This window comes from Mesoplodon mirus (genome assembly GCF_964341445.2).
Source record: "Mesoplodon mirus genome assembly, chromosome: 6".
Taxonomy (NCBI): domain Eukaryota; kingdom Metazoa; phylum Chordata; class Mammalia; order Artiodactyla; family Ziphiidae; genus Mesoplodon; species Mesoplodon mirus.
In genome coordinates this window covers 44,611,596-44,638,828 of record NC_138982.1, presented here as the reverse complement: position 1 = coordinate 44,638,828, position 27,233 = coordinate 44,611,596, and the positions used below count along the sequence as shown (strand labels likewise).

The 27,233-nt window shown below is 46.8% G+C and overlaps 1 protein-coding gene across 1 annotated transcript in view; it reads right to left on the bottom strand.

Moving 5' to 3' along the window:
• The window catches only part of DGKG (diacylglycerol kinase gamma), a 185,721-nt gene that overhangs the window by 39,236 nt on the left and 119,252 nt on the right, over positions 1 to 27,233 (bottom strand). The window contains exon 20 of the mRNA XM_082625389.1: positions 12,399 to 12,489. Within this exon, the coding sequence (XP_082481515.1) occupies positions 12,399 to 12,489 (91 nt within the window). The remainder of the gene's footprint in view (positions 1 to 12,398; positions 12,490 to 27,233) is intronic.

Here is a 27,233-nt window from a genome sequence, read left to right as displayed (position 1 = left end):
ACAGTCTCATTTGAAAAAAAATTGTTTTGTCTGACAGGTCTACAGAGTGAATTTGGTTGATATGTCCTTTAGGTTTCTTCTGATCTATAAATTCCCTGTTTTTTTTTCTTGCCGTATAATATTTATTGAAAGAAATGGGTAATGGGTCATTTGTCCTGTACAGCAGAGCAAACTTTAATGTGCATACGAATCACTTCAGGATGATTAAAATGCAGATTATGATTTGGGAGGTCTGAGGTGGCCTGAGACCGCATTTCTACATCCTCTCTGGTGATACTGAGGTTGCATATGTGATGGACCACACTTTGAGAAGTAAGGCCATGTAGCATTTTCCAGATTCTGGATATTGCTGATTGCATCTCTGAGGTGTTTTTAAAACATATTCCCAGCCTATCTGGAGGCTTGATCAAATTCAGGGTTGACATTTTGGCAAGAATACGCTATCAGTGTATTTCCTATTGCATCTCATCAGGAGGCACATAGTTTACTTGTCTCATTTTTTGGTGATGTTCAGGTTGGTTAGTGGGTTCAGGTGTCGTCAGCCTGACTCTTCCATTATAGAGTTCTTAATCAGTGGATGATGATCCTTGTCTGGACCCATTATTACAGTCCTTTAGTGGTAGGATACACTTGAGGACACCCTAGCACCCTTTCTGTGCTCTTCTTCCAAATTTCTACAAATACCATTATCTCCATGAATTCTTCCTTTCCATTCTCCAAAAAGGATCTCTCTCTATCTCTCATCTCTGCATCTGTGTTCTCATGGAATCAAAGACCTGAAGAGTCTTGAAAGATCATTCAGTCTAATTACCTCATTTTATAGATGAGAAAAATGGAGGTTCAGGAGGTGAAAGAAATGGTCCATTGTCACATAGCTAATCAGAGTCATCAGATCTGGAATTAGACCTTTGGTCATTTAGATTGGCAACCAAGAGGACATGAGTGATTTTGTAAAGAGGAATTTTGGCAGCTGGCTGAGGGCCAATGCACAGAATCGTAGAATGGTAAAGCCAGATGGAACATTAGGTTTGGTAATGTCTGATTACCAAAATGAGAACAATGAGGCCTAGAGGTGGTAAGTTACCTTTCTAGTTCACATGGCTGTCTCTTGCAAGAGTTAGGGCTTAATTAGGGCCACATATATAGGCCACAGAGTTGGGCCTACTTGCTTCTGTTTCTGCTGTACTCACTGCCTAAACTGCCATGCAGCTCTTTTATGCATATTAAAATCCTACCCTTCCAGCTCAAAAGCTAACTCCTCTCTGGGGCTTTTTCTATAGAGGAAATTGCTCTAGCTAGAAATTGATCTTACCCTTCTCTGAATTTTCATTGCATTGTTTTTCTGTCATATATGGAATGTATATTCTGCCGTAGATCATGCATATTTGCCTGTCCCCAGGAGATTTTAAGCTCCCAGAAGGGAGGGACCGTATGTTACATGGCTCTGTGTTTTCCATAGTTCTGGTATGTCTTACCCATTTCAGAAGTCCAATATAACTATTTTTTAATTGGAAGAATGTGTACAGAGATCCCCAAACAAAAACCAAGGTGTTCCTTAAAGAAACCTGACAAGGTATTTTTCCTTCCAGATGAGTTCCCACAACTTCCCAGGATGAGTATATTGACCGAATAAAGTGGACTGAATGCCCAGATTAGGGAGAAATATGGAAGGTTAATCCAAGTCTGCAAGAAATGGTCCTCTGATCACAGCTAAGGGAACTCTATACCTGAACAGCTGGTAATAAGAATGGGACACATGGGGCGTGATGTATATGAGACAAACATTAAGAGACAGAAGACAAAAAGCACTCATTCATCCATCAAGAATGTTGGGAACCTACTTTGTGCTAGACCCTGGGGATGGAGTGGAAGTGGGACACAGTCCCTTTCCTTAAGGGACCTCCTGCAGGTCAACGCTAGAGGCAGTGATGTCCTGCTAAATGCTTAACAGCGGGATCTCCAGGAAAAAAAGAAGCTCTGATGGTGGTGTTCCACAGTGTAAATATTCCCACTATGGCCAATTTCAAGCTACAAATGTGACATCACTGAAAGCAGAGTTAGGAAGAGATGTGCCAGCAAGCAAGCTGGCCCCAGCATACCACTGAGAAGGCAGTAGATATCTGCATATCTGCAGGGCCTATGGCCAGAACAGAGAAATTTATTGGGAGTGAAAGAAAAGCAGTCAGGGCAAATAGTGCCGTCTATTTTCCCTAGAGAATAACTAGAGAGAATGTTTTTAGTGTCAATAATCTGATGTGTATCCTGAGGGAAGAAAAGGGAAGAAATTGAGTGGTGTTGATGAGTGATGATAACATTTCAAGAAAGACAGTCTGGTATTATCTACATTAAAAAAATTTTTTTTGGCCTGGCATGTAGCTAAATCTTCCAGAGCAGTGGCTTCCCCTGCATTCAGAGGAGCTGTTTTATAGCATTTTAGGAGCTAATGTCTTGCTGTGGGCAGTTAGATACTAATACACATGTGTTATATGATAATATAAATAGATATAATTTATTGAGTAACTATTATGAACCAGGCACTTCATATATTTTATGTCTCATTCTTACAGCCCTGCAAGGTTGGTATTTGTATCCTCTTTTTTTTTTTTACAGATGAGGAAACACTGAGTCAGTGAAACTGAGGAAGGTCCTTGTTTTCCCAGTTTATCCAGGTTTGTGGTGGGCTTCATGAACTTACAGGTTTCCTGCAGAAGATGCAAATGACAAGATCAAGAAGACAATCCAGCTTATAGAGCATGTACCTGAGGCCTGTGAATTTTGTGCTTTGTTTCCTATGAGACTACTTTTGGCATATTCTAGATATAAGGGATTTGATTCTTCATTTTAAGGAGGACACTGGAAAAAATGGGGTCTATCAAGAGAAGAGTGGTCAGGAGAGTCAGGAGTCTGTACATCAAGCTGTATAGGAACTGTGGACGTCGGCAAAGATCACTAGGAGATGACATGGAAGATAGATTTCAGCCCTATGAAGGGCAGTGGTGTGGAGGAGCAGAAAGGCATGTTCTGTGAGCCCCCAGATGGTGGAAATAGGCCCAAAGATGGGGAATTCAGTCATGCATCCCACAAACACTTACTGAGCCTCTATTTTCTTCCAAGCATTGTGCTAAGGGCTGACAAGGGAAGGATATGGCGATGAAAGGGACATACATCCTTGTTCAACATCGTGAAGAACTTTCTGAAAGTCAGAGCCTTCTTACAATGGAACAGGCTTCTGGAAATGTAGTGAGCTTCCTACCCTTGGGAGTATTCAGGAAAAGGCTGGATGTGTACTTATCAGAATGTGCCAGAATGAATCTTTTTGTTGAGCGGCACATGGGACCAGATCCCCTTCCAGTTCAGAGATTCGGAATCTTCATTCAGCCTTGCTTTGGCAGGCTAAAGTGCTGTGCTGAAAAAGTGTCATCATGGTCCCCCTCCTACCGCCCGTGTCCATCTAGCTGCATGCTCCGCGTTCTCTGACAGTGAGTGGTGGCGGGCCAGTTAGACTGGAAAGTGGCTGCCATCTGTGACAGAGATGATGGCATTCTGGCGGGTTTGTGTGGGCTCCAGGAATGCAGCATTGAAGCCATGTACACACAACCTGCTTAAGAACATCCCATGGGCAGAAAATGTTTTCTTCCTCTTCATCCCTCCTCTGTTGCTGTGCCAGGCGGGCACAATGGTGCCTTTGAGAGGGGCAGCTGGAAGGGGGTGTTGGCAGGGAGGCTGGAAGTAGAACATTGCAGCTGAGGGGGAACCAAATTCATTTCCAGGAGCAAGCCTGCCCTGGATGCCAGTTTCCAAAACAAAACTGCTGTTTCTCAGAGCTCACGGTGGTGGGTTGCCTCAGAGTTGGACAGAGGGCAAAGCCGTTTCCTATCCGCTGCTCCATCCTCCCCAAGTTAAAAAAAATCCTGGTTGTGTTGAGGCATTCTTGCTCTGGATGCAGATTCATGGGCTTTGCTGTCTGTCTGGGGAGCTCAGACCAACTTGGGGTGGATGGGGCTTTCTGAAGGGTCAGACTTGCCTGCAGATAGAGCGGGGCTGATGGCCATAGGGGCAGGTAGGCTTCTTGGCCACCAGAGAGGGCTCAGGATGGAGACCCTTCCTTCTGCCTTTCAGAGTCACTTCTTCTGACCCCCTAGCAGCCCTGCACCCTTGCTGCCATATGGGCTCGGCCCACTCACTGTCTTCATTCTCCTGGGTGGGAAAGAGGTGGGAGAACTCTGGCATTTCCTGTCCTGGGTTCACAGTTGTCCCAGACCCTCGGCTACTTTCAAAGTTCTCAGCAACAGCTCAGAGATGGGCGTGGGAGGTCTTCCCACTCACCTCACAGTTAGGAAAAGGCCTGAGTACCGGACTGCAAGCTCAGCCGTCTCCCACTCTGTGTTGCAGTTGGAGCAAGGTGGGTCCCTTTTACTTTGGCGGCTTCCAACAAAAAGGTATCACTTGAGTCTGGTCAAGTAGTAATTTCTGTTAGTGTTCACACGAATTATGGGATTTTTTTACACTTGGGTTCAAATTGTACAATCAATAACTAGAGAGCAGTTACTTCATTTCAGGTACTGGGGAGACAGGATGAATAAGATAGACGCCTTGCTTCAGACAGCCGACTGCCTAAGAGATATGCCAAGTCCTGAATGGGAGCCCCGCCACCAACTCAGCTAACACATACATTAGGGGGAAAGCAGAGGTGTAATGCAGAAACCAGCTCCTACCGGGAGGGCTGTGGCATTGTGGGAGCATGTGGGCTTTCATCTGATCTGATCTTGCAGTACTTATCTTTAGGAGACTCAATTTCCTCGAGTAAATAATACACTCTATGCAGAGCTGTTACGAGGATTAAACAAGACAGTGTACCAAAGTGCTAGGACAGAGCATGTTGCAAGGTGAGTGCTCAGGAAGTGTCTGCCGTTGTTATTAACTTGTGGATGCCAATGGACTTGAGATATAATGTGTATGTGCACACATTATTTAACCGCTCCTTTGTTAGATTATATGCCCTTCCTGAAAGAGTCAATTCTTCTCCTTTCTTAATTCCTCTTCTATAGAATACTAGGATCAGCAAGTTTACGACCTCACTAAGATAGATAACCAAAGACCTATCCACTATAGCCAATGAACATATTTGTATGTAATATTCTCTGTCTGTTTCATAACCCAGTTATAGAAGCAGAAAAGGATTGGAATAGTTCTCATCCAAGGTCCCTGAATCTCCTGAGTGTAGAGATGAAGACCATGAATTCTTTTCAATATTCTAAAAAGTCTAAGAGAAATAATACATTTCCCACTGACAGGGCCTCACAGGTCATTATTATTTAAAAGATGCATTTGTTTGGTAGACATAGCTTGGGGAAAGTTATTCTTTCACTAAGGGACCTTGGTGGGTAGAAAAGTTAAGCTCATTGGGGCAGAGGTTAGCCAAGAGATCACCCAGGAATCTGTGTGGAGGTGCCTTCTAGCCCAACATGCTGAGTCATGTGACCCCAGCCTCAGTCTCCTGAGACCTCCTCGGGCCTCATCTATCCACTGTGCTGCATATACCCCCGCCTGCTTTGTGAAAATGTAGGCATGAGAATTCATCCCTAGAAATTATTCCAAAGTCCTTGGGAGACACAAAGCATATGTAGCCAGGAGTCTGAAGACAAAGAAAATCAAAGCAATTCACAAAGAACAAAGGAAATGGAAAAGAACAAGAAAATAAAAGCATAAGGATGAATGGAGGCTTGAAGTGAAATACAGGGTATGCATGTGTAGGGAATAAAAAAGAGGGTCGTTTAAGAGAGAAAAAGTTACGTGTCAGAAACTGTAAGCAAACAATGGGATTTTTAAAGAGGAACTGACAGAAATAATTTCTTCGTAGTAGGCTGAAAGATTTTAAGGATCAGTGAAGGAAACTTGTAGTCAGTGCGTGGCTGAAAGAGGTAGAGAGATGGAAAGGATGGAGCTGTGTTTAAAAATGGATAAAGATTTAGGAAATCAAAGAATCACAGAGGTCCTCCAAAGGCCTGCTTTTAAAGATACAATGGCTAATATTATTACAGGATTGAAATAAGGTCAACATTAGAACAGTACTGATCCCTGATTGCTGAGACTGTGGGTTACTTTTCCTTTTCGCCTCTCTATGATTTAAAATGTTCTACCATGGACTTGGATTACTTTTATAATCAAGAAGAGAATTTAGCACACGTGGTAGGAGGGAGCGGGAAGAAACTGAGGCTGGGGTATTTGGAGCAGTGAGAACTGTAGGATGGGCAAGGAGAAATCTGAAGAGCAACAGCTGCCTTGGGTGGCCTCACAGTGAGGATGCTGCTGGAAACATGGAGCCCCTGCACTTGATGGAGGAAGTGAATGGACTCCAGAGACGGGAGAGGATGTCCTCTAAGGCCCATTCCAGTCTTTGACTCCAGGGTTTGATGCATGATCAGGTTGCCACCTTTTGTTTTCTAAGAACTCAAAATCCCCTGCAATGCTCTTCTCAACTTTCCCTTCCCCATGAAAACATTTTCGTTTCACCTCCCCTGGAATCACTGTGGCTGTGTTGATGGGCTGAGCATTTGGCTAGTTCCCACCTTCATTACTCCAACCTCTGAAAGGCTCTACCTGCCCAAGCTGAGAAGGTGTATATGATGCCAGAAGAGGCCCAGGTGCTTGAAGTTCTCTTCCCTCTAATTGAGGAGTGTGCAAAATTGCCAGTGGATACCAAGGCAGCCATGGGTTCTTTCCTGCCACTTACTGGCTGGGTGAACTTGGCCAAGCTACTGAACCTGTAAAGTCCTTGATTTCGCTCTTCTGAAAAATAATGACACTTGACTGGATTGGAGTAGCTAAAGATATCTGCTCAATCTTAAAGTAATCTGATTCATTATTTACTCAGCTTCTTTACATGCACATGGCTGTGCTAAATATTAGTTTTAGAATTTAGGATTCTCAGAGTCAGGACCCATCTCATGATATGGCTTCAAGATCCCTAGAACTGTGCCCAGCACATTCCCTTTTGTAAAAATCACATTTAAAAAATTAAGATGAAATTCACCTGACACAAAATTAACCATTTTAAAATATATGATTCAGGGCTTCCCTGGTGGCGCAGTGGTTGTGAGTCTGCCTGCCGATGCAGGGGACACGGGTTCGTGTCCTGGTCCGGGAAGATCCCACGTGCCGCAGAGCGGCTGGGCCCGTGAGCCATGGTCGCTGAGCCTGTGTGTCCGGAGCCTGTGCTCCGCAAGGGGAGAGGCCACAGCAGTGAGAGGCCCGCATACCGAAAAAAGAAAAAAAAATATATATATATGATTCAGTGACCTTTAGTACTTTCACTCACGCTATCTTTTTGAAGTGTTAGAATAACACAGCCTTTGGGGTTGGTTCCGTTTTGTTTTAATAAAACAGTGCTGCACTGCACCTCCATGCTCATCCCCTTGTGAACTCACGTACAGGAAACTCTCCAGGTCTAGGACGTGAAGAACCTGCCGGGTCATTTGGCCTACAGGTGCATTTTCAGTTCAGCATTTGCTGTCAAACTGCTCTCCAGAGTGGTTTACCACTGCTGTCTGTGCCCCGGCAGTGTCTGAGATTTCCCATTTCTGCTCCTCCTCCCATCGTGGGGTGCGATATTCCCTATCGTGGTGTGGGAGCCTCACAGCACAGAGCAGGTAAAAGAAATGAACCAGCTCCAGCAATGTCACCACGGAGGTATCTCAAGAACTAATGGTGAGTGAAAAAGGCAAGCTGCAGAGCACAAAAGGGTTGTGGGAACTCGACTCCATCCAGAAAATTTTATCCCTTTGGTTACAAAGATACTTGAAGGAAATACAACAAAATATTGACAAACACCAATTCTAAGTGAGGGGGAAATGGGAGGGTTTGATCTAAAAAGTTCTCAAAACCTTGTTGTATTAAAACAGATCCTCAATTAAAAGGGGGCAATTGATGTGCAGAGATTCCCAAAATATACTGGGGAACAGATTTTTTTGAAGCAGCTTCCACATTTGGACTCACTTTTCCCCATGCAGAGGTTCATATTAGTGGAGCTGGCTAGGCTTCCCTTGTGAACATTGTTTAAAAGTAGATACAATATCAAGGAATTTTGGAAGTTCTTATTTTTAACCAGTAAAATGAAAATTTTCCACAGCTTGTAATAAAATAAGTGCTCAAGCAGAAGCCTGCCTCTTTTGCTCCATGTAACTACAGCTCAAAACCTGTGCAAGGCTATTCTGGGCCTGGGGTGCAGGAGGTGACTCACTGTGTCCCTCCCTCACCCTTCCCCCACCCGTTTATTCAGGTAAAATCAGATTAGAATAAACACCAAAGGTGGCTTTGGAAGGGAAGGGAAGTCAGAGACTTTGAGACCAGGGCTGATGACAACCATGTGGGTGACATGCTGGCTTCTTAATTAAAGGGAACCGCAATTTATGAGCACCCACTACCCAGGAACGGCACTAACTTTCACAGCTTCCTTTGTGTGCCCGTGGAAGAAACATTTAGAGCATGCATTCACAATATATATTTTTTTGCTCTCTTTTTCATAAATGTAAAAGTCTCATGCCTGCTTTTAATGTTATCTGAAATGTTAAAATAAATACAAGTATGTGACTACGAGCAGATCAAGCATACCTCATACCTGTGAGAATCTCTGCTCTAGAATAAAGTGCCAGTACTGCCCTGAAACTCCCGAGTTTTGGGCAAATCTGGATTTGAAGCCTGACCTGACCACTCAGAGGCTGTGGACCTCAGGTGAGCTTCTCGCTTTCTCTTAGCTTCTATCCCCATCTCTGGAAAGGTGATATGATACCTGCTACTTGGGGCTGCTTTGTAGATTCTGTGAGGCACTTAGCACCACTGCCAATTAACTTAAAAAAATAACAAACCTGAAAACGTTAATCCGAATAATAGCCTTGGGAAGTAGGCTAACCCCCTTCTTCCCATTTTATAGATGAGAAACTGAGGCCCAGACAACACACTTCCGCTGAGGAGGGCTAATGCTTGTCCAGGCCAAGCCCCTTTCACTGAGTCCCCCCAACCCTGACCAAGTGTCTGCAGGTGAACAGTAGATCTGCAGTCACCTTCTCCCCAGCCTTAGTCTTTGACCCCAAAATAGTGTCCAGGGTGATTGCTCAAGTGGCTTCTCAAGGCCCCAGCATCCAGTTTCCTTAGCACTAGTTAAGTAAGTATTATATTAACCAGCTCTTGTATGTTCTGTCAACTGGGCTGTAAGCTTTATTTCAGAGAAGGGACCAAGTCTCCTAGGCCTCAGTGGGCCACAAGCCTCTGAAAAACAGGCTGTATTCCTTGTGAGAGACTTTCAATGGAGACCTTCCCTGCATAAGCTCATTTTAGCTTTAAGTTTCACCATCCAAGTTTTACCAGGTGACACACAGACACGAAACTAGAAATAGACTTTTCTGTCTGTTCCCCTGAACCCCTTACCTTTGTGCCCTTTCTCAAGTCACTGAACCTCTCAGCCTCAGGTTCCTCACCCATAAAGTGAGGACATTGATATCTTCCCTGCATGTTCTGTGGATCAAAATAAAATGAGATGCTGTGTGGGAAAACCTTTGGTAAACTTTAAGGCAGTTTCCCTCTCTGACTCTCCTCCTGTCCAGCCTGAGCCCCCTCCTTCCTCAAATGAGCAGTAGGACTGTGCCCTCTGTCCTCTGAAAGCATTTCTCAGCAGACCTGCCCAGGTGCCTCAGCTGAGGGGACCAAGTGGTCTCACATTCAGTAAAGGAGGAAGAAACAGTGCGTCCATGCTGAAAAATCAGCCGTATTTCTAGCGCTTGTTAGGTCCATCTCTATTTATTGTGTTCTAAGCTAAACTCCTTCCAGGATGCCTAAAATCTCCTGTCTTACAAGTTTCCAGCAATGAAATCTTGGTCAAGTTACTTAATGTATCTGAGCCTCAGTTTCCTCATTTAACAAAATATGATAATACTTGCCTCACTGGGTTATTGTATCAAATGAGGACACATTACAGTAGGCAGTCAGAGCCTGTGATTTTTTCCCCCTCTTCCCTTGTTGCTTTTCTCTCGCTTCTGTTTATCTTTCTAAACCTCCGTGCCTCAGCTTGCTTTCTGTGACGAGGGGATAAGAATACCTGGCCTACTTAGCTCACTGCTTGTTGTGTGACTCTGGAATAAAGGCTGTGGTAGGGCTTTGGAAACGATGACATGTAGTATAAATACCTATGTGGGGTTATTCCTGGGATCTCTGACCTTGAACTGATGAGTGTGCTGGTCCTCCCAGGCCTGGGCTGTTGTGTGCAGTGGCCACATGTAGAAGGTCACTTAACATACCTTCTCTTACTGCTCTTCCTGAGGCCCCTGATGCTCTCACATCTACCTGTGGTGCCCTGTAGCCTCCTAACACCTGTCACTCACACGCCTCCCACTTCTGTCTCTTTCGCCTCCTCTGGATCACAAGACCCGGGACTGTCCACCCACTGCTCCCTGGATACAAAATGATGCCTGCCCCAAATCCTCTGGGCTGTCAGAAGCTGCCTGTCATATGAGCCCCCCCCTTCCTTAGCGTCCTGAATAAATACTAAAAAGACATTATGGGGAGCTAAGGAAAATAAGACGTGCTCCCAAAGCCCCCAACGACCCACAGTGTGAAAACTCTCGCCCCCTGCAGAGGCCACCAGCCCCCTCTGCGGTTGAATAAGAGCCGCTGAGTATTGGACTCAGAGGGGGCCAGGGTGCTGCCGGCTGGGAGCTGGGAGGGCGGGGCCCACAGAGGCAGGGGAGCTGAGCTGCTCTATTCTGGGCACCGTTTCAAGGCCAGCTGCAGGGAGAACAAGCAGTCGCTGTGTGTCTGCAGCTGGCAGTGGTTAGGCCAGGGCTGTCCCTCACTTGGGGTGTATTTAAAGACCCCCCAGCAGATGATCATGCCAACAGCAAAAATGCACACATAGCTCCAGCCACGTTCAGCCTCCAGCCCAGCCTCTCCTCCTTCCCTGCAGCTCCCTGGCCGTGGATTTACGTATCCATAGAGGACAGCGGGCACAGCGGCTCGTCAGCCTTTCCCCGGTGGAGGTGGTACCACCCGGGGACATGTGCCCCCCACTCCTGGGCCTCTCTGCCCTCTGACTGAGCTGGCTAAAAGTTCAGGGGATTAGCTGGGGCGGCGCCTCCCACCCTGGGGTTGGTAACCCGGCAACCACTGGGGAGAGGCAGGCAGATGAGTCGAAGAGAAGCACAGAATCTCTGGCTTTGTGTTTTGTTTGTGAAAACTCCCTGTGAGCGCAGGCTCCCTTCTGCAGGGAGTGGCAGGGCTTTCCCACACTGCTTCAGGCGAAGTTGTCCTCCCCCAAGAGACGCCCGGGCCCCCCTTGACTGCTACCGCACGCTTAGGGACAAAGCCCATGGGCCGGGAGGAGCCCATCCCGGCTGAACTCTCTGACGGCCTTTCACTTGTTCTTCTCAAGTGAAAAGAAGACTACAGGCCTGAATCCCATGGGAAGGGGTTGGGGGGGGATGCAGGTTGGTAAACTGAGAACTATGGGCAAGGGACCCGATGGGCCTGAGGTCCCGCAGAGCAGAGACAGCAGGTGTGCAGAGAAGTTTGGGCTTTCAGGTGGCCAGAGACCAAGCAGACCTTTTCATAGACGTGACAAGACCTCACGAGAGCAGCCAGGCAGATGCGGGGTGAGAGGTGGGAAATGGGTAGCTTATCCGCCGGGAAGGGAAGCTGACAAGCTAAGTGTCTGAGGCAGGCTGCTCCAAGTGCCTGCAGAGTGAGGAAAACACGAGTGCACCATTGGGGTCAGCTGTGTAATTTGAGGGGCCTGGTTCAAAATGCAAATACAGGGCCCTTTGCTAAAAAATCATCAAGAATTTCAAGACAGTGTCAGAAGAGCATTAAACCAAGGGTCCCTCTGAGCGACTGTGCAGGTTGCACACCCATGAAGCCGGCCTTGGGTGCCTGTGAGTCAGCTCCTTGAAAGCAGTGGCGGGCGAGCCGGAGGATGTCTAGCTACCTCCGGCCTCAACCCCAGACCCCTCAGCCCTGTGGCCATCAGTTCCCAGACTTTTACCAGGCTTGGGACATTGCCTCTATCCTCACAGCAGCTCCTCTCCCTGCGTGGGCAGCACCTGTCTTCACCTCTTGGAAAAGGGGAAATTTCAAGGCCACAGTGGGGAGAGGGCTGAGGGCCAGAAGGGACTGTGGCCCTGAGTCCGCTGGGCCTCTAGGTCTCAGAACCCCAGGACTCCCTGGACGGGCGGAGAAAGGCAGGCCCCGTGACTGGAGCCTCCTGGGAGTGAGGCCGTGGATGTGTTGGGAACAGGATGGATGTACAATGGACTACACTTGGGATCACCTCTTGAGGACGCTACAGGACATGTCCTGAGGGTGTGTAACAGTCCAAGAGCAGAACCAAGGTCCAGCAAGCCTTGGGAACTCACCTCCAACTCTATGTGGTCGTGGAGTTTCTTGCAGGTGGCCGCGAAGGTCTCTGAGGTGCCGAATTCAAAGTACCACAGCTTGTTCTTCATCCTGGACCATGAAGCAGAAAGATGACTCAGTGTTTGAAATGGTCGTGTACAACAGCTCTGCTGTCAGTGTCCCCAGTCTTATGTTTTCAGCACTTGTTAATCGGATCAGGGATGGAAAATTTTTAACCAACCGTTCTTGCTATGAACTTAGAGAAAAACCCATTTATTTCTTAGACATCATGGCTACTCTGGGTGAACTGCCAACAGATCTGTGAACTTCCTGGTCAGAGAAGGAGAAAGGCCTGCTTTGCCTCCGTTTCTGGATCAAGGGAGGAGTTCCATGAAAGTCAACCAGAGGCGGCAAGGGACTGCATGCTCTGGTCACTGTCCTTTCTACTACTAACGCAGAGGAACTTCAATAGTTGGGGTACAAAGGGACGATCAGACAGCCCTTTGAGACTTGAGGGATGTACACTCTCAGGACAGAGGGGGAACAACCCAACATTAAACCAGCTAAAATGTGTGCTATTTTGCCTGTGCTTTGATTGGGAGAAGCAGAGTGGAGAGAATGGACACAGATTTGCAGGCAAGAGAAGAAGAAAAGTGCGTTGTTTGCTAGCAATAGTTCCCCCCACTTCTTTCTCAACTGTGTTTGCTTAGGCTATGACAATCCTTGTTCTATTTGCTTCAAAGTAAGAGCTCACTATTTTGAACTTTAAAAATTTTCAACATTTTCCTTATTGGGGAAAAAAAAAACACAATGGGGTTCCCACACAGCTGGGAACTTTGCGATGTCAGATGGTGTGTCCCGGCACTTGGTCGTTTTGATCAGATGGTCTCACCAGGAAGTGTTTCTGAAGATATTCCATTCCTTCCATGCCAACTGTCATCCCCTTATCAGGGGCTGGCTAAGAGAAGGGACACTGTCCAGTTTATAAGCTGGCAGATTCTGCTGAGGAAGGATGAAAAAAATCACATTCTTTTTGGCACACTCTTCAGGAGAGAGGATGCCGCTTTGCGTGTTGCGGATCCTCCATCCTCAGATCTGTGGACTAAGAGGAAAGGAGCGTTCTTCAAAGGGAAGAAGGCTCTTATTTCTTCCTAGTATTCCTTAGGTCGTACTGTTTAGAATAACAGACAAAACTTTTCTCTCTACATTTCTGAGTCCACCCAGAACTTGAAGATGAGACTGTGTCCTCCCATTGCGTGAAGATTTCTAAGACCTAGTTCTAAGACCTAGCTGGGAAGATTTCTGACTCTTGGTATGCAGGAGAAGAAATGACAAATGATGAAGGAAATAAGAATAAGCAAGATTTATGGAGTTATGCTCATGAAGAAAGTTAGAAGGACTGGGTGTGCTTTAAGTAGACCAGTGCTTCTCAACCAGCGTGCTGCGGCACAGGTACGCCTGAGATACCAATCTCCTCAGCCTTCAGGGTGGCCAGGCTGGGGTCTGGGGCAGGCTGAGCACCACCCTCCCCATGCCACAGCTGGCATTCTCTTCTGTGTGACAGAAATGCCAAACAAATGCTTTTGTTTTCTACAGCTGCCATGATATGCGTAGGAAACACTGCTCTGATCGCTAGTTCTCTGTATGCACAGTAATGTGAATACAAACTACCTGGGGATTTCATTGAAATGCAAATTCTGATTCAGTCGTTCAGGATTTGGGCATAAGAATTCCTTGTTTTCTAATAAGCTGCTAATGCTGGTCCAGGGGTCACACTTGGAGCTGTGAGGATCTGGAGACTACATTTGTGGTTCTGAGACATTAGTATTCATAAGAATTACTTGGTGAATGTGATTAAAATGCTAGTTCCTGGGGTCCAATTTGTAGAGATTCTGTGTGATAGCTGTGGGATGGGGCCCAGGAATACGCATTTTTATGAGTGCCCAGGTGATCATTATGCAGGTGGTCAGCTGTCAGAACTTTGAGAAACATTGCTCCAGATCCCAGTGAAATGACACCCAAGGAAGAGGACAGACCAATTAACCCTGAAAGAGAGGATTCCTCAGGGAGGACAGAATGAGGGTCAGTGCCTCTCAATAGAGAGTGATGGCAAAAGATCCGGTAAAAGGAAAAACACAGACTGTCATAATGTCAAGGTTGAGGATGCCTCTCCAGCAGTGACAGCGCCTCTGCAGCCAGGAGACCCGCATTATGATTCCATTTTCAAATATCACTGCTGGTCTGAATCATGACTTTTGAAAGTTACTGCCAGGAGATTTAGAGTTTTAATAAAAATTTCCAGAAGCCACAAGCTATTTTTGCCCAGAAGTGGCTCTTCTGATGATCTAATAAGGTTAAGAGGTCATGGTTAGGTCAGGAGCACAGAATGACTGAGAGGATCAAACAGACTGCTCTTCCGTTGCTGGTTAAGGGTCCACTGCTGGCTGTGTAACCTAAGCCTCAGTTTCCTGATCTGTAAAGTGGAGATAATAAAAAGATCCGCTTCAAGGGGTAGCTGAGAAGATTAAATGGGATGACTGCAAAGCACTTCCCATAATGCTTGCTGCATGATAAACTCACCAAGACTGTCAGCTACTTACTTATCAGTTATAATTTCAATGTCTTTTGAGTTGGCATGTTTGGATAACATAATAAGGTTAAATGACAGATCAGGTTGGGTAGCCGTAGACATTATACATTCAAATTTTTCTGGGACAGAAAAATATGTGATCATATTTGTCAGATCATGTGTCTTGACTTTTGGTTAAAAATACATGTTCCTGACATGTCTAATCTAATAGATTTTTTCCAGAGTCACAGACCACACCCTAATCCTTGGTTAATTATCTTGACTGGTCACATGATTGTCCAAAGACGTGATGTTGATTGCAAATATGCTTTTGAGAAAGTGCACGTTTGGTGTGAGACAAAGTAGTTATCGATTCAAGAAATATTCGTTGAGCCAGGACTAGATAGGGTGTCCTAGGTGCAATGAAGAACAAAACACAGCACTCCATGGGCCAGACACCTGGGAAGGGCAGCCAAGGAAACAGATCATAGGGTCGTGTGCTAAGCACTGGGACCACCTAGGAGGAGGGACGTCCAATTCTTAGTGGGACCACCACTCATCCTAGGTGGATGATGAGTTCCGAAGGATGTGGAAAGGAATAGGGAAGGTGGAGGAAGAACATTCTAGGCAGAGGAAAAAGCCCAAGCAATGGCACGGGGCAAGAGAGAGCACAGACCTGCTAGAGGGGATCTGGAACTCAAGGAGGGGTGGATTGGCCAGATAAGGCTGGAAGGGCAGATAGGAGCAAGATTATAAAGGCTGGGATGCCATGTTTAGGTGTTTGAGTTTTATCTTAAAGTCTATAGTGTGTCATGGACCATCCTTAATTGGGGGTGGTGATAGGGGGTGGCAGTAGTGACTGAACAGACTTGTGCTTTTTAAAGATCACTCTGTCCCAAGTCTGGAGAGTGGACTGCAAGGGATGGGTACAGACTGGAGGCCTGGAGAATGGTTTTTAGGTGGTGTAGAAACTCAGGAGAAACCCAGGAGAGAACTGGGAAGGACCTGAACAAAGGTAGTGATAGTAGAGCTCAGGAGAAGAGAAGGGATTCACAAGCTAAAATATAGGAGGTGGAATTGACAGGGCTGGTTTGTTGTAAGGAGTGAGTAAGAAACAACAGTCAAAGTGACACCCAAGTTTTTGTCTTAGATGGCTGATTGATGGCAGGTGTTGTTCACTGAGAGAGTGGCACAGGAGATCAATTCTCCAGTGGCAGTCCTCTTTGTAATTGAAGGACAGCACTTTTGTGTTGTGGCTCATCTGTCCATCTATCCATCCATCCACCCACCCACACATTCATTCATCCATCCATTCACCCATCCATACATCATCTATTGAGCCATACTATGGAACAGGCACTGCATGAAGGCCTGGAGATAAGTGATGAGTAAGACAGGCAAGATCTCTGCCTCACAGAGTTTACATACTTTTAATAGCTTCCCCAAGATGCTAACCTCTGCCCCATAGGGAACTATGTGTTCAAAATCTGACAGCTTTTGGGACTTCCCTGGCGGTCCAGTGGTTAAGACTCTGCGCTCCCAATGCAGGGGGCATGGGTTCGATCCCTGGTCGGGGAGCTAAGATCCCCGCATGCCGCATGGCGCGGCCGAAAAAAAAACAAAGACAAAATCTGACAGCTTTTATTTCTCCTCTTTTAACTCGGGCACATTTTAGTTAGAAGTAAATACATTCTATTCCTATGGTTCTTTGGTTTTGCACTCTGCTAAACATTTCACATATACTATCACTTTCGATTCCCTGAAGAGCCCTATGAAGTAGGTACTATTACTACAAGTCAGGGAAGACTTGGGGAAGAAGTAAGTTGCCTAAGGTTGCAAAGCAAATAAGTGTGGAGGGGGCACCCAACCCTGACTGTCGGACCCCAGAGCCTGTGCTTTGCTCCCCTGCCACAGTATCTTCTCATGCTTTTGCATGTTGTGTGGTGTGGTGTTGTGTGCTCCTATTACACTGCCTAGGTTGCCCTGGTAGTCCTTCACGAGGCTGTGAAATGGATGCAGGTGTGGGCCTGGGGTGTTAGTGGCTGCATCGTGCACTAGGAAATGCTGTCTGATGAAGAGTGTGTGTCGCCCCCCGCCCCCCTCCCCCAGGTCCCAGTGGCCAGGGAGGTTCTAGAGGAGTTTCGATTGGATTTGTCACAGGAACCTCCTGGTCTTGAATCTACACAGTCTCAGAAAGTCAGGGAGACCAGAATTGATCCCTAGAAAAGCCAGATGTTCCCAGGACACCCTGCACCTTTCATTCTCTCTGCTCACCCAGGAATGAGGCAGAGGCAGTGCCCTCGCACCATCTCCTACACAGAGTGAAACAGGGAAAGCTGGGAGACAAACGTAAACTGTTCCTTGGGTACCTCCAACTTCAGCTTCAACGCCGGCCAATTTTGGCCACTCGTAACAAGAGAGGGTAGTGTGGCCTAATGCAAAGACCCCATGATGGAATTGAGGAGCCCTGCCTTAAAATTCTGACTCTGCCCTTTATGGGTTGTATAACTTTGAGCTTTTTTTTTTTACTTTTCTGAGCCTCCTTACTCATAAAATGGGTAAATACCTAACTCACAGAATGTTCTAAATACTGAATGAGACATGTAAAATCATCTAGAACAGCTCTTGGTCTATAGGCCCTAATCCCCCATACATATTAAAAGTTTGTTGATTGAATGTCATCGATGGCCTGTCAATAATCAAAGTACTATCTTCCTCATGAAGGTCACACATCTTGTTTCTCAGAAAAATTGCTGCTAGCCTTATATTAGATAACATAGAGGGGGATTACTTTGGTTGCCTCTGTCCTGCCCACCAAAATGGTTGAAAATACAAAGGCTGGGGCCATGGGGGTAGGGGCAGAAGAAGGAAGAGACTCCTCTTGGGATAAAGGTTGATCAGGTGGAGACGGCCCCCAGGACCCTGCATGACTGAGGCCCACTAATGGTGGGCCCTCAGGTGGAGGTTGCCTTCAGGCCAAGTGACACAGAGAAGACAAGACAGACCCTCTCTTTGTATATGTTGGGAGGTTGTCGCCAAGGACTTCACTGGCAGGTCTATGTGAGGCCGGGTTCCCTAAAGGTTTCTCAGCTACTCTGAAAACAGGAAGGAAGGCAAGCTCCCAGCCTACTGTCATTGCGTACCGAGACACCAGGGAGCAGTAATCTGGATTCTTTGGTTCTGTCTACACAGGCAGAGCAGATTTGTATAGCATATAATCAACGGGTTATTTGTTGATCTGGAAGTAGAGAAAGCCTCTCATCAGGGAGGCTTTGGGCTTTTGGTTTTGCACTCTGATAAATATTTTACATATATTATCTCTTTCCATTCTTGGAAGAATCCTATGAGTAGGTACTCTTGATACAAATAAGAAATTCACAGGTTGAAGCAAATTCACCTCTGCTTCATCTTCTCTTTTCCCTTTCCCCTTTTCCCTCTACCAGCACCAGCACCTTTCCAAAGCCTTTGGTAAAAGCCAACAGGCATGTGATACCCTATAATTTGACAAAGCCCCCATTCTTCCTGCTAAGTAGACAGCCTGACTGCCAGCGTTCCTCTTGTCTTTTTTTTTTTTTTTTTTTTTTTTTTTTTTTTTTTTTTGCGGTACGCGGGCCTCTCACTGTTGCGGCCTCTCCCGTTGCGGAGCACAGGCTCCGGACGCACAGGCTCAGCAGTCATGGCTCACGGGCCCAGCCGCTCTGCGGCATGTGGGATCTTCCTGGACCGGGGCACGAACCCGTGTCCCCTGCATCAGCAGGCGGACTGTCAACCACTGCACCACCAGGGAAGCCCACCTCTTGTCTTTTGAAGATGTCTCCCCCGCCACTTTACCCTTAGCCCTTGCTGGAGGTTTGCTGCTGCTGCATGGGGCACTGGTTTTTGTCTGTTTCCTTTTCAGTTGTACAGGAACATGGCATTTGGAATCCGTGAGGCTAGGGTTCGTGCCTCGCTCTGCCACTTCCTGGTTAGACAAGTTACTTCAGTTCTTTGACCCTTCATTTCTTCTTCTACAAAATGGGAATATTATTTTCTACGCAGCAGAGTTGTGAAGCTCACGTGGCAAATGCAAAGCACCAAGCAGGTGTTTAACACATGGGAAGTGCTCCCTCACTGTTCTATCTTGTTGCTAGGAGACACACTCACTGGGAGACTCGTTCCCCAAAGGCTGCAGGGGTAGGGACAGGAGCAGTGTGCGGGTCTATCCCAGGCAGCCAATATTTTTTGAAGAAAATAAAACTAACAATTTTTAATGACTTCTGGACTGCTTTTTCTGCGTCCCTCTTCCTGAGTTTTTTTTGGCCCACCATTTCTTTCCTTCTCATAATCACCTTTCAGCTGAAGATGACTAATCCTTAACCAGTTGTCCTGAGGCTGGTTTCCAGGTCCACGAAACTCCTAGGTTCACTGTCAGGCTCTAAACTACCCCCGTGAACCTGTTCTTGAGGCAGAAGCCCCTTGTCTGAGCCCAAGGGACTCTCAGTCACATGGAGGAGCAGCAAACAGCAGTAGTGACACCATGGGTTGATTCTATTTCTGGGCTTTCTTAATTTCCCCCTGCTTTCTAAGAAAATAATATTGATTATTAGTTGAATCTTTTCATTTGAGAGATGAGGGGAAAATGAGACGAATTAAAAATGTTCTTTTATATTTGTCAGCAATTTAGGGCTGGATTCAGTCACCATCCTGACAGCCTATGAATAGCCTGTCTTCAAGGATGTCCACAAGAAAAACCAAGCTAGCTGTTGGGCATTTTCACCAGCAAAGGCAATGAGCTTCTGGTGGCCCTTTCCTGATAATCTAGGAAGTTTTAAGGACAGGAGACTTTTGAAGTCATCAAAACATGAAAACATTTCTTTGGAAGTAGAAGGCTACAAAGAAGACACTAGAGCTATTTCTAGAAATAGGAGCCCTTGAAGTGAAGGTATTCCTCTTTGTGGTCTGGACTTTGATCATCAGGTTCCCTGAGTGGGTCGTGACTCGAACAGTCAGTTAGGCCTCTCTCAGCCCAGTGAAGCAGACGCTGCCCACATGATCGTGCTCTGTGTTGTGTTGAGGGAGCCGAATGATATGGGGGCCATGCTGGGCCAGTGGGCAGGAGACTCCCCTCCAGGCCCAGTTCTCATACACACTAGAATGTGATACCACAAGAGTTACTTGGGGACTCCCAGACTCAGTTTCCTCATCCTACAATGAAGGGCTCGGAACGATGGATTTCTGAGGTTTCTCCAAGCTCCGTGAACAACTTGAGATAAGAGGATACAGGGCAGGGTCAGAGGGCCCACGTGCACCACAGCCAGTGCCGTGTAGAAGTGTGGGCCCAAGTATTGCCAGGGCTGCCGTGTTTTACAGAGATGCCAGAAATGTGCTTTTATGTAAAATCTCCTGATTATTAAAGTTGGCAACCAGTTCAACTCTTTAAAAGAACACTGTATAGGCCAAAAACCACACATGCAGGGAGAACTATGCCTAGCCAACAGGCTACTTCAGTACACTAGATATACATTTTCATAAGGTTCATCTCAACTAAAAAACAAAAACAAATGATCTCACTTAATACCATGAGTTTGCTGGCTTACTGGTGGTGGTATTGCTATGACTACTAAAGAGAGTAGACTGGTGCCAGGTTATTAAGGAAAATAGTAATCTAGCACAACCAGACAGGTATGATAGCAACACAGGAAGGGCAAATGCAACTTGAGCTGAATGACGACTGTTAGTAATAATACCGAGACTACTTTATCTGTTAACATTTTACATTATTTGAATCCCAAGTGCTTTTGAACGTTTAGTAATTGTGTTAACTAAAGTTTAGATCAAAGGTTTCGGGCTTCCCTGGTGGTGCAGTGGTTGAGAGTCTGCCTGCCGATGCAGGGGACACGGGTTCGTGCCCCGGTCCGGGAAGATCCCACATGCCGCGGAGCGGCTGGGCCCATGAGCCATGGCCGCTGAGCCTGCGTGTCCGGAGCCTGTGCCCCGCAGCGGGAGAGGCCACAACAGTGAGAGGCCCGCATACCACAAAAACAAACAAACAAACAAATAAAAAACAAAACAAAGGTTTCAAAAAGAAAAATAAAAGCCAAGGTAGGTAGGCTTAGTTCTAAGGCCAGGATGTCCAGTCCTATAAGGGACCAGTGACTGTCACCTCACAGGTGCTGCAGAGGTCATCTGTGTTACCTGCACACCCAGATGCCCTGGCCCATCAGAGAGCTTCTCACCGCACCGAATCCACCCTGCATGCTGTCCCCTGCTCTCACTGTTCACTGGAATGGCACTTGGTGACCTGCAGGCACAGAGCTGTGGATGGCAGGGGCTCTTCCAAAGAGGAGGTGGTGACCCCTTTGGTACAAGGGAAAGTGAGCCCCCAGCAGTCAGGAAGCAGGCTTTATAAATAGCTGTTTCTGTTCTCTGAGTGTGACTCTTGTGCCCGCTGCTCCTGCCAACAGATTTGTCTTGGCTCAGCTCAAGGGGCGAGGTATTCCCTGGCTTTTTTCCATACTAGGGACAAAACTGGTGTTCATGGCGCTCAGAAAAGTCTAGGGTGGTAAATGGACGGGAGGACTGGAGACCAGAGTCCAGGAGGGGGTGGGCAGAGGTATGGGGAACAGGAAAGAGGGGAGAGCTCAAGAAGGGTCTAAAGAAAATGAAAAGACCAAGAAAGGAGGGAGAAACCCACCTAGCATGTATTTTATAGTATATAGATCGAATCCTCTTAATAACCTATGAAGACACTTCTGATCTGAAGTCATTTTCATGTGTGAAAAGTTACCTGCAAAATCACAGATGACAGAGTGGTTGCACTTAAGGGAACTTTGGGGTCCAGGGATTCCCAGCCAGGAGATCACAGTTTCCAAGGAATATTCCAAAGTATGGAAGAAGTCCATGAGTTGCTGTCAACATTTTGTAATATGTAATAGTACTTGGGCATTTACTCATAACAAAGACTGCACAGACTAACTAGTGGGTTAAAGTGTTTTGTGATGTCAAATGGAACAAAATCAATTACGTCAGTTACTCTTGGCAACCAGAGGAACTGATTGAATGGCAAATGGATATTGTTGATTCATAAAGATGGAAAATGAATGATTACTGAGAACAGCTTTATGGCTGACAGAAATCTTATTCAGTATGGCACCCATGGTGGGGGCCTGGTGGTGAAGAATAAATAAAAATAGTGCACTAGTGGATAGTATCTGGGCGCATGCGGAACCGTCACTCCATACCAGCTCCGGATGGTGCTTCCTTCCTAGACCGTAGCAGCCTTCCCAGGGTACAGATGAGGAAACTGAGGCCAGTCCTCGAGGATGCAGTGGCTGGAATTCGAACCCCAGCTCCCAGCTTCCCATCCTTATCCCTTACGTTTCCACTCCCCCTGCCCCTCCTCTGGTTATGCCCCAAAGGCATCTGAGAGAAGTGGAAAGGTCAGCCAAAGCCACAAGAGCTGGTGACTGCAAAGCCGCGGGACATTCTCATGCCTGCCTGTGGGCTGGCTTTGATCACATCTACTGCTCAGGCCACGGGAAGGCCACAAGCTCCAGCTCGAGGTTGGCCGGCTCGTTGCTCAGGACCCCGCGGTACTTTTCCCCACAGAGTGTGCAGTCTGGGTCTCTCTATTGGTCTGTAGTCTCCACTCTTGCCCCAAAGTAACAAAGGGCCAAACCCACTGGCCTCATCCAGAGCAGCCTCTCTACCCCTTCAAGGGTAATTCTAAGCTGCAGAGAATCTGCTCCCTCTGAGCGGTGACCCTTCCCTTGCACACAAGACAGTTTGTTTCCGTGGACTAGGGACAAAGTCTCCTTTGGTCGGTGCTCCCGAATTCTGCCCGGCACCCGACAGTATCTCCTGCTAAGGGCAGGACTCCAGCACGAAGCCAGCCAAAGTCTGAAACCGGATCCTCCCCCAGTGCAGCACCCGGGGACACACGTGTGTGCAGGCACACACCCAGGCCCAAACAGGGAGGCTTCTTTCAGGCTCTCCATCCACGGGTACCGAGCACACTCACGGCCTCTGATGCTCTGAGGCCCCGGGGTCTCTCCGAAGCCCGACTTGAGAACCGCCACAGTGATGGGAATGCCACCACATGGTCCTGCTACTTTGGGGGTGACCCTCAGGAGAGACAGCTGGTGAGGCAGCTAGGGTTTTCCTCCCCTGAGGGCCTGAGTGTCTAGTGTGTCTTGCAGTCAGTATCCGTCCTTGCCAAGAGAAAACAGCTACCTTCCCCCATCCAAAAACGTAAAAATAAAAATAAAATAAAAATCTCACCGAGTTTGGCTGTTTTTAGCAATCCTTTCTCCCTTTGAAGATTTATTTGTGGAATGAAAATCCCCTTCAGGCCTATTTGGCTGAGGCTACGGGGCTCTGAATAAGCTCGATCGCACAGTTCTCAGACAGCAAACTCGAATACGGGGACCAAAAGCTATCCTGCTCCCGGAGGGAAAGGGGCAGAGGCAGATGGGTGTGGGGTCTCTAAGGTTCTGTAACGACTGCTTAGCTGTTGTACAGCTTTTTGATTCCGAGCTACGTTTTGCCAGCACGCACACATCCATCAGCCCAGGAAGCTGGTATCCGAAGGCAGGAGGGGACGGTTAGGGCCAAGTGGGGAGGATGGCTGATTAGAACATAGCCCTGAACACCTGGAGAAGGTATAGGCTGAGGAAGCCCTCAGAAGCTCTTGCTGAGGAAGGCCACTTCCTGGGTCCTGACCAACCAAGGTTAGAAACTGAGGAACTGTCTGGGGGAGCAGGAGGCAATCCCCCAAAGCAGGTCCACACCCTCACCCTACCGTAATTCACCTACCAGCATTCCCAGGGAGGCCCCGAGACAGACGGCAGAGCTTCCCCTCCCTCTCCATGCCCTCCACTCCAGCTCACCCCCAGCTGTTGGGAATCCCTCAGTCCCCACTTATCCAGTGTCTTATTTTGTGCTGGACCTGCACTAGCTGCTTTAGGAACCAAAGGGTCCCCTCACGTGGTCCTCATACCTGTCTTCTGTGGTGGGTGCTATGTGGTTATTTTGCAGGTGCGTCTGAAGCTGCTGCTTCTTGGCAAATGCGCAGCTGGCCTCGAGTGGTATCGTGGTGTCTGAGGGGTGCTGGCTGAATATCTCTCCCTCCCACGACCGGCCTTTCTGAGCTTGAGGCGCTGCCCGACTTGTGATAGGTCAGGTTACAAAAGTTCCATGCTTAAGCCAGTTGTTTGTCACTCGGAGCACACTTTCCCATAGAAACAATGTTATGTTGAGATTGGGTTCTCAGAGTAACTACCAAAGGCAATTAGCCTGTTAGGTATCCAATGTCTAGTTTTGGAGACAGCTTGGTAGAGCTGAAAAAGCCCTGGTTAGAAGCCAGAAAGGCCTGGGTTCCAGCCCCAGGTCAGTCACTTACTTGCTATATGGCGTTGGGCAACTCATTTAGTCTCTTTTCCTTAGTTTCTTCATCTTTGAATTGGGATGATATTCTCTACCTTGCAGGGGTTGTTGGGAATATTAGTTGAGAATATATACATGGGTCCTCTGACATACACTGAAATAATGAAGCAACAGAACTCCACTGCCACGTATAAAACTGGCTTTGTGGCCTCATGGATGCTGAGTCCCAACGTGAAATACAAACGGCATGTCTTTCCTGCTGAATTTGGATTGGAGAATATTTGCTTTCCTCAACTTCCTGGAAAAGAAACATGGGGACTCTTCCACCCTAAAATCCCTGGTGGCCACCCTGAAGTCTGGGCTGGAGTTCTGATTAGACTGGGACTGGAGGTGCCAGAGGGAAGTAAGAAGCAGAAGGGGTAGGAAGGGGAGGAAAGGGCACGACTGAAGTATGCATCGTATTTCTTCCTTTGGCTTTCATAAAACTGCATGATGATCTGGTTACTTTCTCTGAAGTTTCCTGTGCCTTCCACACCATGAGCCAGTTGGATGCTTCCTGGTCAGAATTAAATACAGAGTAAGGCAGTTCCCTCCTTGCTCCCTCTACCTTTTAAATCATGAAATTGTTAGCAAGGCAAGTCAACAATTCATTTGATGGGGCAGATACCTGAATAAATACCCTCTTCCCATCTTTAGTCCATCTTCTTCCTGTGCTGCTTTGAAAAAATCTTAAATAGGAAAGCATCAGCCAGAGCCTCCCTCTGCCTGAGAAGACTGCAGTATACACCGCCAGCAAAATCCTTTCATTTTTGCCCTTTTGAAAATCTCATCCGTATGCTCTCGGCTTTGCTTCCACTCTGACGTTTGTGACTTCTTCTACTTATGTACACACTCCTAACGCCTATTTCAGTGACTGTGATCATGTGAACTTGTCACCCTGACCTAGCATGGCATTCTGAACCCAGGCCTTTCTGTGTGTTCTACCCACCACATCTCTGCTGTCTCGGAGGTTATGCTTGTCTCTCCTGTTCACTTTGCCCCCTCACTGTGCAGTTGGCAAACGTGTCCCCACTGTGGATGTGACCCCACTGCCAGTCCCTCAGAGAACTGCTTAGCACCCCCTTTGCCAGGCCTCTTATTTCTAGCTCACACCTGCTGCCCCTCTGTGGGTTGTGATTTTAGAGTTTCATTTGAGCATTCTACTCTATCCCCTTTAAATCTCATTTTAAAGCTCTCCTGTTTGGTCTTCAAGTCTCCGGCCAAAAATATTTTTCTTGGTTTATGTGACAAGCTCCCAATTCCTTGCCAAGGGGCCTGTCATTCCAGCATCCAAATCCATGGTCCAGAGGAATAGGCGTTCTCAGCTCAGTTACAGAGCAGCTCGTGTTCCCCATACACGCATGCCTGTTTCTTCTAAAATCTTGACTAATGGCTGAGGAAGAGACTAGAGCATCACCTCTGCCCCATGTCCCTTAGTTTCCTACCCAAGATACCAGTCACCAGAGATACTAACCAGGATTCCTCTGGATGAGTGACTTGTTCCCACAGCCATGGCCAGAAGGAAGAAATAGTCTATGGCTTATTTGAGCATGTTTACTCCTTTTTGTCTTTAATGCAGGGGTTTTCACCAACGTGAATTCAGCAAAATATTGGTCTCACAAGATGCTCTGGGGTATGGGGATTCTGTGGTCAACTAAATTTGGGAGACTAAATAATTTATCCTGCTTTTGCATGGTCTCAATACGTTAGAATCTACATATACTAAAGGCTCTACATTATCATACAGAAAAGAAATAGATTTAACTTTGAATTTTCCCATGATTGAGCTCCCCTGTCTTCCTGTGCCTCTCCTTTTAACATCCCATGGAATGCACTTTAACCAATGCCAACTGCTTGAAGAAGACAACCTGATAGTGACTCCCATAGGCGCTCATCAAACCTCATGATGATCCTGTTAGCTGTTCTACTTTCCCTTCTCCAGAAGGTCCAAATCTATCTCCTTTGGGTACAATCTCATACTTTAATTTTTTCTCTCCCCAAAAGGGATTGGGCCTTCCCTCTTTATTTCTATGTTATATCTACTTATTAATCAGACTCTGATTCTGCTTTATGTTCTCTTTGACCTTCTGAGTGCCTTTTCTTTCTGGATCATTTCTTTTAGGATATCTAAGAACCCTTCATCAATGCAAAGACACTGACCTCTTAGGTTTCCTCAAGCCTATTCCTTCTCTCCTTCGGTAGGAGACCAGTTTACATTTGCGACACCAATAATTTGTGACCATGGTGGAGCAAAAAAAAAAAACGTAATTGGCCCCCATCATATCCCTAAGTTTATATTTGCTGGGCATCAGTGTTGACAACTTGGAGGCCTACAGATCTTATGAGGCTTGGAAAGGTGTTTGACTTGCACAGTGGTTTTTAAAATTGGAAGATATTTTACATAAACACCTGGAGCCCAGCTTCTCTTGAGAAATCAGATCTGTTAACACTGGGTTGCTTTCCAACCTGGCAACAATTGACCAGACCTGAGTACTGGCTGTTCTCATTACACAGGGTATACGCTCTCCACTTTGCCAGAGTTACCACCACTCCTTAAAGCCTTATATCCTCCCACTTCCCTCATTTACATTAACTGCCTGTCTCTGCTGACACTTGGATTTGTGACCCCTCATATAGACCTCTGTAGTTTCCTCCTGGGAATCTTCCTAAAAGCTGCCTCAAAAGTGTCTCTCCCACTTCCTTCCCAATCTGATCCTTTCCATCTGTGCTCTGGTACCCTTGGTTATGAGTCCTAATATGTGTCTGGTTTGAAGGTCTGACCAGCTGCAGGACAGTAAGAGTTGAAGCTGTTGGTATTTGTAAAGATCATGTGCACAGAAATGAAATATCAACCCAAGCTCACCTTTTCGGGGGAAAATTTTTT